Source organism: Leptopilina boulardi, unplaced genomic scaffold (assembly GCF_019393585.1).
Source record: "Leptopilina boulardi isolate dan_hultmark-lab unplaced genomic scaffold, ZJU_Lbou_2.1 LbouV2_282, whole genome shotgun sequence".
Classification (NCBI taxonomy): domain Eukaryota; kingdom Metazoa; phylum Arthropoda; class Insecta; order Hymenoptera; family Figitidae; genus Leptopilina; species Leptopilina boulardi.
Genome location: NW_026137843.1, coordinates 72,176 through 89,244, shown reverse-complemented (window position 1 = coordinate 89,244; position 17,069 = coordinate 72,176). Strand labels below are relative to the sequence as shown.

Genomic DNA, 17,069 nt, shown 5'->3' with positions numbered 1-17,069 from the left:
TATAGTACGACTAATAAAATTTATCTATTCTCTTACGAAAACTCAGTATAAAAGGACTACATTTTCATGGAGAGATCAGTTCTCAAATCATCTTCATACGTATAACATCAACCTCATTCTTGGTACCAGTCGACGTCTTCTAGTTCAAGTTTATAATTCTCTTATACGAAAGTGAAAATCAAGTGTCAAAACCCTCTACATTAAACGAGGATCATTACTTCTTATTACATTGGGCCATTATCTATTCTTCCTTTATTTGGAAGAGACTCATTATTGGGAGATTCATCACGCCTAATAGAACTCCGGACCTGCGGTTATACCTGGGCCCGTCAACCTTCCGGACCCACGACTCGAATTATGTGCCGCAAGCCTTTTGTCTAAATTAATTCATTTTGTTATTGATTCTCTCGGTTTAATGAATTCTCAAGTTTTTTGCTGGACAGACTCTACAATTGTTCCCAGATTGTGCCTCACGTGGCCTCTCAGCGGAGGACTTGTCAACCTTTTCCCTTTGGTGGGAGGGTCCCACTTGGCTGCGAGATTCACCGGAGACATGGCCTCGATGAAATTGTGGTCTGGAAACTACCGAAGAGTCTCGTATAGTTTCTCATCTGATCAACAATAACCTCGAACCTGATTGGCAATCACAACTGATGTCTAACTATTCATCTTGGGCACATTTATTGCGTGTGACTGCTCACATTTTACGAGCTATTCAAGCCTTTAAACGCCAAATTTTGTTTTCGAATCAAGTGACGGCTACCGAAATCAACAATGCCGCTTTATTTTGGGTTAAATACGTTCAAGAAAATTCTTTTGCTCACGAAATTCAGTGTCTTAAGGAAGGAAAACCAATTCCTTCAAGTTCTCGCATACAAAAGTTCTCACCCTTTCTCGATGACAAAGATATCCTTAGATTGGGCGGACGACTACGCCAGTCCAAGTTATTGACTTACAAAAACCCACCAGCTATTCTACCTAATCATCCGATTTCCTTTTTAATTTTGACACAATTGCACAAAAATTTATTACACGGGGGAGTTCAGTTGACTCTTTATATGGCTCGAACTCAATATTGGATTATTGGTGCGCGAAATCTCATTAAAGGAATTATCAGGAAATGTGTCACTTGCGTGAGAGACAAGGCGCGTGTTGAAAACCAACTTATGGGAGATTTACCTAGTGCTAGAATATCTCCTTCTCGTCCTTTCTCTCATACCGGAATTGATTACGCGGGTCTATTTTTGGTCCGCTCTAGTTCGGGTCGCGGAGCCAAGTCACATAAGGCTTGGATCGCTGTTTTTGTTTGTTTTTCTGTTAAAGCCATACATTTGGAGCTTGTTGACGATTATACGTCAGTTGCTTTTCTCGCAGCATTGAGACGCTTTACCTCACATCGGGGTTTACCAACAGATATTTATAGTGACAATGGCACAAATTTTTGCGGTGCTCATCGCGAATTGTCACATACATTTAAGTTCATTATGAAAGATCCGACGATTGCTTCTCACATGGCCTCAGACGGAATCACGTGTCACTTCATGCCTCCGTCTGCGCCGCATTTTGGAGGTCTGTGGGAAGCTGGCGTGAAAAATGTAAAATTTCATTTGCGTAGATTATTGTCAAACGCTCCTCCGACTTCCGAAGAATTAACGACTTTACTTTGTCAAATCGAATGCTGCTTAAATTCTCGACCTATTGATCAACTAAACGAAGATCCAGAGAGTTGCGAAGCATTAACTCCTGGACATTTTTTAATCGGATCTGCGTTAAAAACTGTACCTGCGATATCTGTTCTGGATCTACCTGAGAACCACTTGTCGCGTTGGCAGTTTTATCAACGTGTCTTAGAACAGTTTTGGCGCTCATGGTCCAGAGATTATTTACAGTCACTGCAACAGCGAACAAAGTGGTTGTCTGAGCGAGTTAATTTGAAAATTAACGATGTTGTTTTAAGTTCGTACCTTTTGTTCTATTGTGACCATTGCAATCTTAAAAATAAGCTCGCAAGGTGGGCGGTATGTTTACGATTTCATCGCATTTAATTTACTTTTATTTTAAATTTTATTTCGCGGATTTTTTTTAAATCAAGGATGATTCCTTAGTTTGCCCGCAGAGGGACAACTTAAGTGCGTCGTATGCAGTGGTATCTGCGCATAATATATATTCTGATTGTCTTTCGTACGCATCATGTACAACCGCTCTGTAAAAATCGCTTTACCTGTTTTATCTCAAATAAGCTAATAAATTCAGTGTTAATTTTACATTAACTATCTTATTCTCCTTTTTTCACAAGTCTTTTATGTTAAACCGCTTAAATTCATAATACGTTATAATCCTTCTCATTATTACTTACTGTTAATTAATTTAATAATCGCTAGTTACCAAAATTCAGATAGAAGGAAATGAAACATTATAGTACTCAAAGTATGCATTTAATGATTGACTTATAAAAATTGATTATATACGGTTACTACTTTCAGTAACAGAAATTTTAAAAATTTTCTTATCATATTCATTTCACCCTGTTTAATACACTAATCAATAGCCAGTTACTGAAATTCTGACAGAAGGAAAGGAAACATTGATGGTACACAAAGTATGCATTTACTTCTTGAATAAGCAAATTGATTATAGACTGCTACCACTTTCCATGAGAAAAATTTTCTTAATACATTAAATTCATTTCACCCTGTTTATAACCCGAATCAATAGCCAGAAACTGAAATTCTGACAAAAGCAAAAGAAAAAGTGGTGGTACCCAAAGGATGCATTTAATTGTTGACATATATAAATTGTTTATATTCGGCTACTACTTCTAGTAACAAAAATTCTAATAATCTTCTATCCAAAATCATTTTACCCTGTTAAATTCCCTAATCAATAGCCAGTTACTGAAATTCTGACAGAAGGAAAAGAAACATTGATGGTACTCAAAATATGCATTTACTTGTTGAATAAGCAAATTGTTTATAGACTGCTACCACTTTCCATGAGACAAATTTTCTTAATACGTTATATTTCTTCTCAATAATACTTACTGTTAATTAATTTAATAATCGCTAGTTACCAAAATTCTGATAGAAGGAAATGAAACATTATGGTACTCAAAGTATGCATTTAATGGTTGACTTATAAAAATTGTTTAGTTTCGGTTACTACTTTCAGTGACAAAAATTCTAATAATTTTCTTACTATTCTCATTTCACCCTGTTTAATACCCAAATCAATCGCTACCCTACTGAAAATCCCTGTACAAGATCTTGTACAAGAAAATGTACATGTTCAGCAGCAGAACTTGTACCATTTCTCGCATACCAAATTGAAACAAGATCTCGTACATGATCTTGTGCAATATATTGTACAAGAAAAAAAATCCTGTACGGGAAACTGTACAAGATTTTTAGTCCACCATTGCTTCAACAGAAGTTCCAGTACAAGTTCTTGTACATGTTCACATGTTCCTATCAAAGAGGGGAAAAAAGTTGTTCCATAAATTGTACGAGATCTTGTACAGGATTTATGTAGTTTGATATCGTGTACAAGTTCTAGTACAAGATCTCATACAAGAAATTCTACAAGAACATGTACTTTAAGAAGAGAAAAATTATACTCGTACAAGTTCTTGTACAAGATCTTGTAAAATATCTTGTACAAGAAATTTTATCAGAAATTGTACAATTTCATGGAAAAGAACTTGTACAGGAAAATGTATATGATCTAAAAGACATTTTTAAAAATTTATTTACAGGAACATTATTTTAAAACATTTTTTTTCACTTTTTAATAAATAACTACAAATTTTTTGTAAACAATTTTTTATTACAAAAATACATTAATTTATTAAGTTTTCGAACATTTTTACATTTATTCCTTTTCTTCTCTGACATTTTATTTACATTTTATAAAGTTTTAATGCAATAGTCAAGATTCGCGGCAGCAAATCGACGCCAAGTAAGAAAAAAATTTTCCGCGAATATATTTTCTCAAAAATTAGCATTTTTAAAGCAAAATTAAATATTTCGAAAAGTTCTTTACCGATTGCGTTCAAACTTTTTTGGTTGGGTAAAAAATGTAAAAATAAAATAATTTATGTTGTGAAAATGGGAGGATTCCCAAAGAATTATGAAAGCTCAAAATTTTTTTATTTTTAGCCACGCTTGCTGCCTACACAGTTTAACGGATTTGCATGAAACTTACAAATAATATTAAGTAGGTTATAATCTTGATATACATTTCAGGAAATTTCAATACACTCAAAATTTTTTAAAAATTTCCAATTTTGTATGAAAAAATTTTTTGCTTTACTTTTAGGTAGACGTGGAGCTCATAATTCTTTACAGATTCGCATGAAACTTAACAATAATATCAATTATGTTGAATCGTCGATATATAATTGTGGATACTTTATACACTCAAAAACTTTTTAAAGTTTTTAATTTTTTATGGTAGTTCTGTTTGTAACTGTTTCCAGTAATTTTTTATATTCTTTGATACTATTATGTTTGTTTAAACATATATTTTTTATTTTCTTTATTAACTTATTTCATTTATTTTTTATTTAATTTAACTTATTAAAATGTTGTACGCGGGACATGATCCGACTGTTTAAATATGAAATTCATAAGAATATAGATCTGATAGAGATATGCTTCGTAGCTGATTCATTACTCAATCATGGCATTAAATGATACTTACAAAAAGTTTTGAAATCCCAACAAAAACATCTTCGATGCAAAAAATCACGCCAAGCAAAAATTATCTTAACCATCGAAACAATTCGTGAAATGAATGTTAGTTAAATAAATTTCAGGATTATGTTAAGTTTTAAATACTTTTTGTAATAGAAATAATTAAATTTAAAAATGGGATATTATACAAAATTTATTTTTAAAATATGCATGAAATGTAGAAAAAAATAGTTTTGGTCTAAATATGAATTACACGGAAAAACTTTGTTCAAGAATCATTCCTGAATTTGTTCAGGAACTGAGGACGCGAGAAAAATTCTGCAAAATTTACAGAAAAATACAAAAATAATTGTACAGTAACCAAGCACTAGGCAGGGATTGGTTGCATCAAATATGTTTCCAATGCATAATACCATAAGCTTCTAAAGAAGCTGAAAGATGTAAAGCGGAGGTTTTGGACTCTCGAGGTCGTGGGATCAAGTCCTCAAAGAGTAAATTTTTTTTTCTCGCGAACGTAATAATTTATTCTTAAACAAGTTCAAGACTTTCTGTAGTGAGTTTAGGAAGTTGTCTTGAATTTCTCTACAATTCTTATAGAAATACCGAATTTTAAACGAATTGAATCAATTTTAATTTTATCCGCCATATTGAGTCCGCCATTTTAAATATTTTAAATCTGACCTCAAATTTGGATTTAGCGACACCGAATAAATAGTTTATCGACAGGGGGCGTCCAAATAGGTAAATAGAATTTTTGTAATTTATTTTCAAGGAGCGACTGGGACGATATTTTCAGCTATGTGAAGGAATGAATTTAATCTTAAGGCGTACTTGCGTTTGAAAAAAAAATTTTGTCGATTTTTTAAATCTCTATAATATCAAAAAAACACGTGTAAAATGTTATGAAAAAATTCGCATTTTAAAAAAGTTATACACGAATATATACCTGCATGTACACACGGAGAGAAAAATCTGCCTTTTATAGTATGAAATAGATTGCTGCTATTTTTCTTTAAACTTTTCATACTAATAGAGCAAAGATTTGAGAATTTTTAGGATAGTATTTGTCCTTACTAAAAAAGCATAGTATATATGCTTCTATAGTACGAAACATGTAGTTTAATAGCAACAACGCCATGCGAAGATCGCACATAACATCATCCTACTATGTTTGCATAAGTTCTATGCTTTTTCGGGGATAGACTCTTGCAACTGGCGATTAGGCCACGCCCACCTTTACTGAATTGGAAGTAACTGTGTGAATACTCACACAAATGCCTAATCGCCAGTTGCAAGAGTCTATCCCCGAAAAAGCATAGAACTTATGCAAACATAGTAGGATGATGTTATGTGCGATCTTCGCATGGCGCCGTTGGATTAAAAGTATAATAAGTATGTAATAAGAGGCTATATGACAAACTTTTTTAGCATAGACAAGTTTCATGCTAAAAAGACATACGATTGTACTATAATTACTCAAATTTCATGTCTATATAGCATAGAAAATTTCTGTGCATTAAATGTAAACCTTTCTATACTATAAAAGGCAGATTTTTCTCTCCGTGCACAAAAACTAGAACATAAAGATGTAAACATAAACATTAAGCTCGTTTTTCTCAAAACAGCGCTTTTAAAAACGGTAACCCCTGTAGCAAAAAATCGAAACAAGATTTTAAGCTTTTCTTTTTTGCATCTTGTTAAAAAACATATTCTTCAGTGGACTAATTATCAAAGTTTTAAAAATTAAATTTTTTCTATTTTTTTATAGCCAAAAAGTGTACAAAAGAGTGATTTTTTTAAATTTTGATTTTAAAGGGACGCCTGTTTGTTTTTTTTATAATTTTTTTAATTCCATGACATTAGTCTACTGGGTATGTCCACTGTGTTTTGATTTTTGACTGTCAGGAGCGGCTCTACATAAGGTACCGCAAAACCTTACAAATTGTAGACCTCTACTTTGGCCCACCCTATTGTAAAAAATGACGTAAAAAATGACGTAATTTTTTGGGATAAAAAATTACGTCATTTTTTACGTCAATTTTTACGCCAATTTTTTTTAAATTTGTTTTCATTTTATTTGTGGTTTCCGAAGTTTTTCAAGAATTCTTTCCATCTGGAAAGTGAAAAACAGTTTTTAAACACTTTATATTGTAAAATAAAAAAGCAGCATATACAATAATTAACAATTTTATTACAAAGTTAAATACGTTACACAATATGTTTTAGAATGTTTAAATATTCTTTTTTTTTAATTTTTCATGAACTTTTGAAAAATTCAATGACTAAAAAAGCCTGCAAAACGTGCCATGCAAGTTGCAGGTATTGCTTAACAAAAATATATATTGTGTTGAAAAGAACTAATAGTTAAGAAATTGTTAGAAAAATCGTAAACAAAAAATAGTAAGAGGTCACCGTTTAAGAAATTTGTGATTTTTTAAATATTCTTTTTTTTTAATTTTTCATAAACTTTTGAAAAATTCAATGACTAAAAAAGCCTTCAAAACGTGCCATGCAAGTTGCAGGTAACTAATAGTTAAGAAATTGTTAGAACAATCGTAAACAAAAAATAGTAAGAGGTCACCGTTTAAGAAATTTGTGATTTTTTAAAGACAGAATGTTCGTAATAAATTTTTTGTGATAAATATCTCCATACTTTATTAACTCGTCTTAACCTACTGGAGCCTTTTACGCCTAATCTGGTTAATTTATCGTGCAGCAAATCTGAAATGAATATAATTACAAAATTACAAATGCAGTGTAACATGGGAAATGTTAAATTTCATGTCATATAAATTTATATTGTTTAAGGTGTATCAGTGTATTCTATAACAATTACTGGTGGTTTCGAAGTGCCGAAAAGAAGTAAAGACTATTTCTTTTACAATTTTCTTAAATTGTATAGTAATAATTATAATAAGTTTCAAGTGAATTGGTGAAATTGTTCCGAATAGAGGTTAATTTCTTGCGGAGTCGCTTAGTTTAATTTTTAATTTAATATTGTATCGAGAATATATAGATACCTTTTAATAATTGGTATTTTGATGGTGTCACTGCTTGCCTAACTTCTGCCTCAGTAACATTTCTATTGGCTCTTTGTGGATTCAAACACTTTGTTTGAAGTACTTCCTTTTTCCAGATAACAACTGCCATATCCTTAACAAATTTTGAATCATTTTTTCTTAGATTGATCATTTCCCATGTTTCAAGGTTTGTATGTACATTTTCATCCATATACACCTGCAAGGAAATTAATTTTGTAGTTTATAAACAGAAAATAATTTAAAGTTTACATATTTAGTCAAGCTTTTAATATAATCTCACGCACACTATATACATACATCTTCATTTTCGATAGTGATGTGACGTCGTAGGCCTTCAATTGCATTGTGTGCGTTTTGATTGACAGCATGTATTCGACGACAATTTCTTGGTGTTCCATTGTGTGCATTTCGATTTGGGTCATGCACTCGACGAGTATGTCTTGAATTCGGGGTCTGCACTCGATGAGTATTTCTTGGCGTTCCATTGTGTGCATTCGAATTCGGAGTCTGCCCTCGACGAGTATTTCTTGGCGTTCCATTGTGTGCATTCGAATTCGGGGTCTGCACTCGACGAGTATTTCTTGGCGTTCCATTGTGTGCATTCGAATTCGGGGTCTGCACTCGATGAGTATTTCTTGGTGTTCCATTGTGTGCATTTCGATTTGGGTCATGCACTCGACGAGTATGTCTTGAATTCGGGGTCTGCACTTGACGAGTATTTCTTGGCGTTCCATTGTGTGCATTCGAATTCGGAGTCTGCCCTCGACGAGTATTTCTTGGCGTTCCATTGTGTGCATTCGAATTCGGGGTCTGCACTCGACGAGTATTTCTTGGCGTTCCATTGTGTGCATTCGAATTCGGGGTCTGCACTCGATGAGTATTTCTTGGTGTTCCATTGTGTGCATTTCGATTTGGGTCATGCACTCGACGAGTATGTCTTGAATTCGGGGTCTGCACTTGACGAGTATTTCTTGGCGTTCCATTGTGTGCATTCGAATTCGGAGTCTGCCCTCGACGAGTATTTGTTGGCGTTCCATTGTGTGCATTCGAATTCGGAGTCTGCCCTCGACGAGTATTTGTTGGCGTTCCATTGTGTGCATTCGAATTCGGAGTCTGCCCTCGACGAGTATTTCTTGGCGTTCCATTGTGTGCATTCGAATTCGGGGTCGGCAATCGACGAGTATTTTTTGGCGTTCCATTATGTGCATTCGAATTCGGGGTCAACTGCAATCCTGACAAATATAATTATTAATTATTCTACATACACTAATTGAAATGTCATATTCAAGACCATTAAATTACGAGAAATAGTTGTGTAAATTTTGTAATTAAATATATAAAGTGATTCGTGTAAGTTAAAATTTCAGAAATATCTTCGGATCAGGTAAACTTTTACAAAAAAAATAAATAAATAAGATAATAAAATTATATTCTTTAAATATGAATTAATTTTGAACTAATTTTGTGTACAACAATTTTCTTTTACACCATATGTAATTCCTTGAATTTTAACTTCTTTGGAATGTAAACTATATTTTTAAATTATTTATTTTTATCAGAAATATTTTTATTATACTGAAAAACAGAAATTATTATTACACTGTAAAACTTACTACTGTTTGATGCGTCAGGCACTTCATTTCCAACACCTGAAGATGTATATCTTGAAGGAGAGAGTTTACGCAATCGTGATCGCGGAGGAGTATCATCCACTTGGTCAATTGTGTCTGAATCTATGAGAGAAGAAAGGGGTCATTCATGACTCTCAACCAGGGACGGTTACGAAACTCTAGTTTCGTTTCCTTTTTTACAAAGCGAAGCGAAACCTTCAAATATTTTCGTTTTCGTATATCAACGTAATCAAAGATTTCGGTTCTTTCAATTTTCAATTTTAAGGTAAAATAAAAGTCGTTTTGTTTTTTGTTTCGTTTTTAAACATAAAAAATCTCTTCGCATTTGATTATACGTAATCTTTATGAATAGAAATATAAAAAAATTAATTAAGTTAATTCAAATATTTTTTTAATTTACGTAAAAATTAAAATTCATCTATTTAATTATTGTCATCTGATGAAGTTCTTTTATAATAAGGAATGATACTTTTCTTCTTTTATTTTCTATTTACATTTATTTACTTATTTATATATTTTCGTTCTATTTTTTATCGTTTTAGTTAAAATAAGAAATTGACTTTTAAAAATGATTGAAAAAAATAAATAAATGCCGCATATAACAATAAAATTTGAATAGTTTTGTACATCTTTTAAAGTCAAACAGTCCTATCCCAGGATGAATAAGGTTATATTTGAATTATATTTTTTCTATTCTTAACTTTTATTTTGACCCCAATTCAAAAATAAATTTAATTAAAAAATCTGATTATTCTTTTTTATAAAAACTGTATATATTTAAAATAATTTCGTCTTTATCAATAAAAAAATATAATTAGGTTTATTTAAGTTTAAAATTGAAACAAGATAGAAAATAAAATTTGATTTGTTTGAAAAACGAAAATCGAAATAGTTGCAAGTCTTGATTATGTTTCTTTATGACGAAACGAAACGAAATAATTTCTTTATTTTATTTCGTTTCGGTGACAGTCCCTGCTTTCAACATTATCTATCGAAATAGGATTTTCATGAAGTAGAACAGTAATAAAAAAAGTTAAATACAGTACCGTTCGTGGGTATCAGGATGCCCCTTTTTCATGAGCAAAAAAAAAAGCTTATAACGTAGAAAATGTAAACAATAAAAATTTTTCTCATTTTTTTCCTGAAAGCTGATGAAACTATGAAAAGAATGGCACTGAATCGAAGATGTTTCGTTAAGTTTTATGTGAGATATGTAAAAAAATGTCTATTTTGCATTGTTTTCTTATTCTTTTTACTATTAATGTTTTTTAACGTTCTTGGTCTCATTTTAATCGTTATTTAATGCAAAATTTATATAATTTGCTGGTATTTTGATATTTATTTTTACAAAAAAATTTGAAGTCGTGAAAGCGACATCAAAATAATTCAGAAATTAAAAAGGCACTATTCCAACAAATAAATAATTTTTAAAATACAAATAAATAAATAATCAAAGAGTTTTTACAAATTTTAATGTACCTATTAAATGAACATATTCTATATTGTAATTTTGGATACTCTAATTCTAAGGATAATTTTTTGAATTTTTTTGGAAAAATAAATATCAAAATAGCATTACATTATTTAAAGTTTGCATTAAATATCGGTTAAAAAAAGACCAAGAACATTAAAAAACTTTAATTAGTTTCCCAGAAATTTAAAAATTAAGAAAATTGTGAAAAATCGAAATTTTTTTATATATCAAATAAATGTATAAAACTTAACGAAACATCTTCGATTTGGTGCCATTCATTTCACAATTTCATCAGCTTTCAGGAAAAAATTAGAAAAATTTTTTTGATGTTTTCATTTTCTACGTTTTAAGCTTTTTTTTACTCATAAAAAAGGGGTGACCTGATACTTATGGACGGCGCTGTATATTAAATTTCCTGTAAAACGTTAGTGCGCAAATCGGTGTTTAAGTATTCACGTTTAATTTACTGAAAACATACTGATGTAACGCATTAATTTTGTAATGTGATTATTTATTTTTCTAAACATATTTAATTTAAAATTAAATTTTTGAAGAGCATACACAATATTGTAAAATATTTTGACTATTTCGTTAATTGTTTCAAAGGTTAAAAAGAATTAAAATATACATTTATGTATATATTTAAAATTTTTTTAAATAAATAAAGCTTGTCATTAGATGTGCACTTTTTTTTACTTTACATTCGTACGTAGACTCATTAAAAATTTTAACATATTTTAATTAATAAGTTAAAATCATGAACCTAAAGACAATGAAGAAGGCGAAAGACTCATTATTCTTACCATCATTTATTTCAGAACTTTCATTTTCTGTTTCCTCAATAATACGTTGCCTTTTCATTGATTTTGATCCTGCATATCGTAAAATATTGAAAATTTCATTATTATCAGTTCTATATACACTGAGAAAAAAATGCTATTAAATCTATAGCACGCAAATGCGCCTACATTCAAAAGCAAATAGGTTTAACTTGATGCGATATGTAGTTCATTTTATAGCTATGCTATTGAAACAGAAACTGTCTGTTTTGATTCAATAGCAGTGCCATGAAATGAACTATATATCGTGTCAAGTTATTTACATCTACTTTTGAACGTATGTGAATATGCGTGCTATAGATTCAATAGCATTTTTTTCTCAGTGTATATAGGTATTTCATATAGTAAACAATGTAGTAGAACTATTGATAGTAAAGTAATTAATCAATTGATAAATTTATTTATTTATAAGTAATGAAACTATGTTTGGCCTTACTAAAAATACTTAAAGGTGAAATAAAAAATTTATAAGATGAATTTGTTAATTTAGCAATTGTTTTAAATTTTATGAATTACATATTTCAGCGTAAAAAATTCTTAATTAATATATTTGTAGAAATCACAATTTGTTAAAAAATTTTATTTAAAAATAAAAATAATGTTTTTAAATTAATTGAAATATTACTTTTACATTTTTTTAAATTATTGGCATGAACTCATTTGCCTATCAGAAAAACATATACCTTTAGAACCAGGAAGAGACGGCACTGAATCAACACTTTCAATAGTTACGTCTGAATTATCGTCGTCAGATTCTTGAATAAGTTTCCGATTTTTAATTAATTCCAATCGGTTTTTAAAAATCTTTTCATTTGCGTGATTTTTTGCGGCGTCGGATGGAAATTTGAGTTTTCTTTTAACAGGCGGTAAAAAAAGTAAATCATAAATAAATGAATAAATAAATAAATCATAAATAAATTCATTTATTTGAACGTTTGAAAATTTAGGAACAAAGTAAAAGGTAAAATAAAGTACTAAAACATATATTGAAAATAAAAAGTTTCTTAAAGCAGTATGCAAAAAATGTAATTATAAATGTTTAAAATATTTTTACCTGTTTTTTCTTCTTTTTTTCAGACTCTGATGAAGATGAAAAACTCAAATTTCTTTGACTTGGTATTTGTAAACGTTTTGAAATTTTTTGTTCATTGATATCGTTTTCATCAGCTAAAATAAAAAATATTGTTAAGTTATAACACTAGCGCAGTCGACGGCCGCAAGCGGCCGTCTCCTTTGCTTCCTTTCATGCCATTCAATTCTTCCAAAACTAAAAATTTATAAAAACAATTTTACATTCTTGCGTTTTGGTTTTATTTAATAAAAAATTTTTTATTTTATTTAATTTTTTTGTTTAATTAACATTTCTTTTCTTTTCTAAATTTTAAATAACCGCGCGTTACTTATGCGCATGTCACTCTCATTCGAGGTTTCGATTCATTTCGAGTTTCATATACTTCTTCCCTGAAAGTTAATGAAAGGACCCCGCACTTGGTAAAAAATTGAGACAAATATATGGTATGAATTTATCAATCTTCCAAGTCAAAGTGTTAAAATAAAAAAACACTACATTTTATTTGACGTTTCGACGGTACGACCGCCCTCATCAGAAACTATTAAAAAAATTTTATTTATTAATTAATAAAAATTTCAAAAATTGTATATTAAAAAAATAATTAAAATTTTCTTTACCGCAAAAGTTTTGAAAGAAAAATTGTCTGTGGTCAACGTTTGGACAGACCACGATCAACTGACAAAACTAACAATATAAAAGCAATAAATATAAGTTATAGGAAGTCAATGAACTTTCACGAAAATAGAAGAGAAATAGCGAAGATGGACATTTAGCATATTCCCATATATACACATACACATATATATAGTCATACTATTAACAAAATGATTACTAAATTTATTCAATAAATGAAATTGTATTATTCTTTGTGAAAAATCTGATGTTATAATTTTTTAAAAAAGTTTTTGAAAAATTTGTTAAGATTTTTTGTATCATCTTTTTTATTTAATGGTTTATTTTGTAAATTTTCGTGAATCATTTCAGAAATCAGTCTCATCTGCCAAACAGGTTCATTGTCAAGAATATTAAAGTTGTCAAAGTTATGGTTAAGGGTGTCTTTGTGTTTCGCAATTACATTTGTTTTAGATCTTTTATGTTCGCTTATTCGCTTTTTTAACATTCTCTTTGATTCACCAATATAGCACGCATTACAATCTTTACATTTAAGTTTATAGACACAGTTCATTTTGTCACATTTTTTTGTTCGATCTTTTCCTTTAATTATATGATTGTTATTATTACAAATACGTGGAATTGCTATTATATTATTTTGACGCAAAAGAGAAGAAGTCTTTTCATAAAAATCGTTGACATAAGGTAGGGAGATTTTAGATAAATAAAAAAATTAATTAATTAATAAATTAATAATTCAAAGTAAAACTTTAAATATCACTACAGTTTTGTAACAAATAAAATTTTAATGATTTCAATTTAAAATTATTTTAAAATTTAGTAATTTCTAAAAATTCATTCATAAAGCTTTTAATATTAAATTATTATGTAAAATTGTAACTGAAATTTATTTTTAAATTGAATTCTTTTTAGAAAATTTATGTGAATTCAATAATTATTTGAATACAAAAATAAATAATTGATTGAATATCTCTTAAAAATGCATTCTTATAAAGAATTTTATAAAAAATTTCTAATATAATTGAATTCTTTCAAATAATTTTAATAACATTTTTAAGAACAGTTGTATTTTTCGAGGAATTCAGTTAAAATTATATTTAAAAAAATTGAAATCCAGTGATGAATGAATTTTATTAAAGTTTTAAAAATAATTGAATTTGTGAAAAGAAATTTAATATTTATGAAATTAATTTAATTCTTGAGAAGAACTTTATTCATATTTTTGTTTAATAGTAGAATTCCCATAAAAAATTTTATTATTTGTGAAAATAATTTAAACTTGCACAAAAACACTTATCAAAAAAAATAAATCATAATTTTCACGTTTACATAAGATAAAAATTATATTTCCTGAAAAAGGGGAAGAGGGGAGAAAAATTTTATTTAAGGAGAAAAAAGAGACAAACTGTAATCCCTGGTTTGAGTTTCACTATTTTGACATCTATGAAAGTTTAATTGCAAAAAATAAAAAATAACATTTGTGCTCAGAATGAATTGTTCAAAATAGCTATTATACTTTTTATTTATGAGGGATTTCACGTGAAGTGATCCAGGCCTCATGCGTTTACACGTCATACTTTGCTGACTTGTAGTTTACTTAAAAACAAAGATAAATTAAACTTCAGAAAATGTCGATTTTGCATGCTGTTTTATTTTTTTAATTTCTCGAAAACTAATTAATCTTTTTTAACTTTCTTGATCTCATTTTAACCGCTATTTAATGAAAATTTTAAATAATCTGTTGGTATTTTGATATTTATTTTTCCCAAAAAATTGAAAGCGTGAAAGTATGGTATAAAAAAATTCGGAAAATAAAAAGGCACATTTTCAAAATAATAAATAACTTTTAAAATTCAAATAAATAAATAATCAAAAAATTTTCAAGAAAATTTTAAAGCATATATATTAAATGTATATATTTTATATTGTCATTTTTGGCACTTTAATACTCACGATGATTTTTTGAATTTTTTTTATCCAACTTTCACGCTTTCAAATACTTTTGTAAAAATAAATATCAAAATACCAACAAATTATTTAAATTTTGCATTAAATAACGGTTAAAATGAGACCAAAAACGTTAAAAAACATTAATTATTTTCCGAGAAATTAAAAGTAAGAAAAGCATGGAAAATCGACATTTTTTTATGTATCTCACATTAAACTTAACGAATCATCTTCGATTCATTATCATTATTTTCACAATTTCACCAGCTTTCAGGAAAAAAAAGAGAAGCTTTTTTAATCATGAAAAAAGGCGTTGTGATATTTCTGGACGGCACTGTATTGAAAAATTATTTTGAATATATAAACCTATACATGTATAAATTATATAAATATATAATTCATATGCACAAAAATCCAATAATAAGATAGCGTCCGCCATTTTGCGTGTGAGAAACTTAGCATAAATGTAGGATGATACCATTTATATTTACTTACCTCCTAATAGTAGAATGTAACCATTGCGTAAACAATCATTAGGCCCTTTATTCCCAAGGGACCAAATTTTATATTTTTTTCTTTTTATAAAATCTGTCTGATTTTTCGGCAAGAAATTTTCTATAGATGACACGGGCACATTTCTCTTTTCGCCGTTAGCGAAAATTGCATATGCAAAGTTAATTTTCTTAACTGACATTTTCAGTTAAATTGTGTATACACAATTTTTTGTCACCTTGAAAATAATTTTTCACTAATTGTAAGATATATTTCAGAAAAAATTTAACGAACTATGATATACATGTTAACTGGCTGGCTTATTTGTTCTTTAATGATTTACTTTTGCTTGGGTCGAACCGTCAAACCAAGAAGTGAATAAAATGATATAGAAATCCGTACTACATGTGAAAACTGCGACTAGAGAGAAAGAACAGATCAACGCGTAATTCTCTCTCTCCCCTTCCATACGGTTTGTCCTAATGGTACAGTCACAGCTCGGCTGCCTGCGCAGGCAGCAATGAAAGAAAGGAGGACAAAAATATTTTCTTTCTTTTTTACTCTAATTGTCTATCTCCTTCACTCCAATTGCTGCCTGCGCAGGCAGCCTAGCTGTGACTGTACCATAAAGTTGCTCGCACAAGCCCTGTCGGTGCTGTGTGTCGGGTACAAATTGTATAAGTTTGTCCTTTTCTATCTCATGTTAACGTATCCGGCACTGTACCCGACACACAGCACCGAAAGGGCTTGTGCGAGCAACTTAAAGTTGCTCGCACAAGCCCTGTCGGTGCTGTGTGTCGGGTACGTTAACATGAGATAGAAAAGGACAAACTTATACAATTTGTACCCGACACACAGCACCGACAGGGCTTGTGCGAGCTACTTAAAGGTACTTGCACAGCTCGCTGCTGCCTGCACAGGCAGCCAGCAAGAGCCAATCAGAGAATCAGTAGATACAAATTTGAATTTTCTGTCTCTCTTACTCTTGTACGTTTCCAGCGTGGTGGGAGGCTGCCTGTGCAGGCAGCAGCGAGCTGTGCAAGTACCTTAAGATGATTTTCCTTGATGCGGCCACCCCTCTGGATTTATGTGCACTAACTAAAAAATTCCATTGGTTAGACAAAGATGGAGATATCTCTGTCTTCGTCGAACCAATGGAATTTTTTAGTTAGTGCACATACATCCAGAGGGGTGGCCGCATCTAGGAAAATCATCTTAGGTTTGGCCTTGTCCTATGACGCAAGTTTCG

General features: G+C 30.1%; 2 protein-coding genes across 2 annotated transcripts; one reads left to right on the top strand and one right to left on the bottom strand.

Moving 5' to 3' along the window:
* Positions 1-653: 653 nt before the first annotated feature.
* LOC127282151 (uncharacterized) lies at positions 654-2,045 on the top strand. The gene has a single exon (XM_051306253.1). The coding sequence runs from the start codon at positions 654-656 to the stop codon at positions 2,043-2,045; it is 1,392 nt and encodes a 463-aa protein (XP_051162210.1).
* Positions 2,046-5,910: 3,865 nt separating this feature from the next.
* On the bottom strand, positions 5,911-11,698 carry LOC127282150 (GATA zinc finger domain-containing protein 15-like). Its single transcript, XM_051306251.1, has 5 exons — positions 11,641-11,698; positions 9,346-9,465; positions 8,030-8,964; positions 7,712-7,928; positions 5,911-5,990 (listed from the first exon to the last, which is right to left on the bottom strand). The coding sequence occupies exons 1-5, from the start codon at positions 11,696-11,698 to the stop codon at positions 5,911-5,913; spliced, it is 1,410 nt and encodes a 469-aa protein (XP_051162208.1).
* Positions 11,699-17,069: the final 5,371 nt, after the last annotated feature.

Coding starts and splice junctions, on each gene's coding strand:
- LOC127282150 (XM_051306251.1), bottom strand. CDS start 11,698: ATGAAAAGGCAACGTATTATTGAGGAAACAGAAAATGAAAGTTCTGAA. Junction 9,466..11,640: donor AAGTTCTGAAATAAATGATG/GTAAGAATAATG, acceptor CTTCTCTCATAG/ATTCAGACACAATTGACCAA. Junction 8,965..9,345: donor GCCTGACGCATCAAACAGTA/GTAAGTTTTACA, acceptor TATATTTGTCAG/GATTGCAGTTGACCCCGAAT.
- LOC127282151 (XM_051306253.1), top strand. CDS start 654: ATGTCTAACTATTCATCTTGGGCACATTTATTGCGTGTGACTGCTCAC.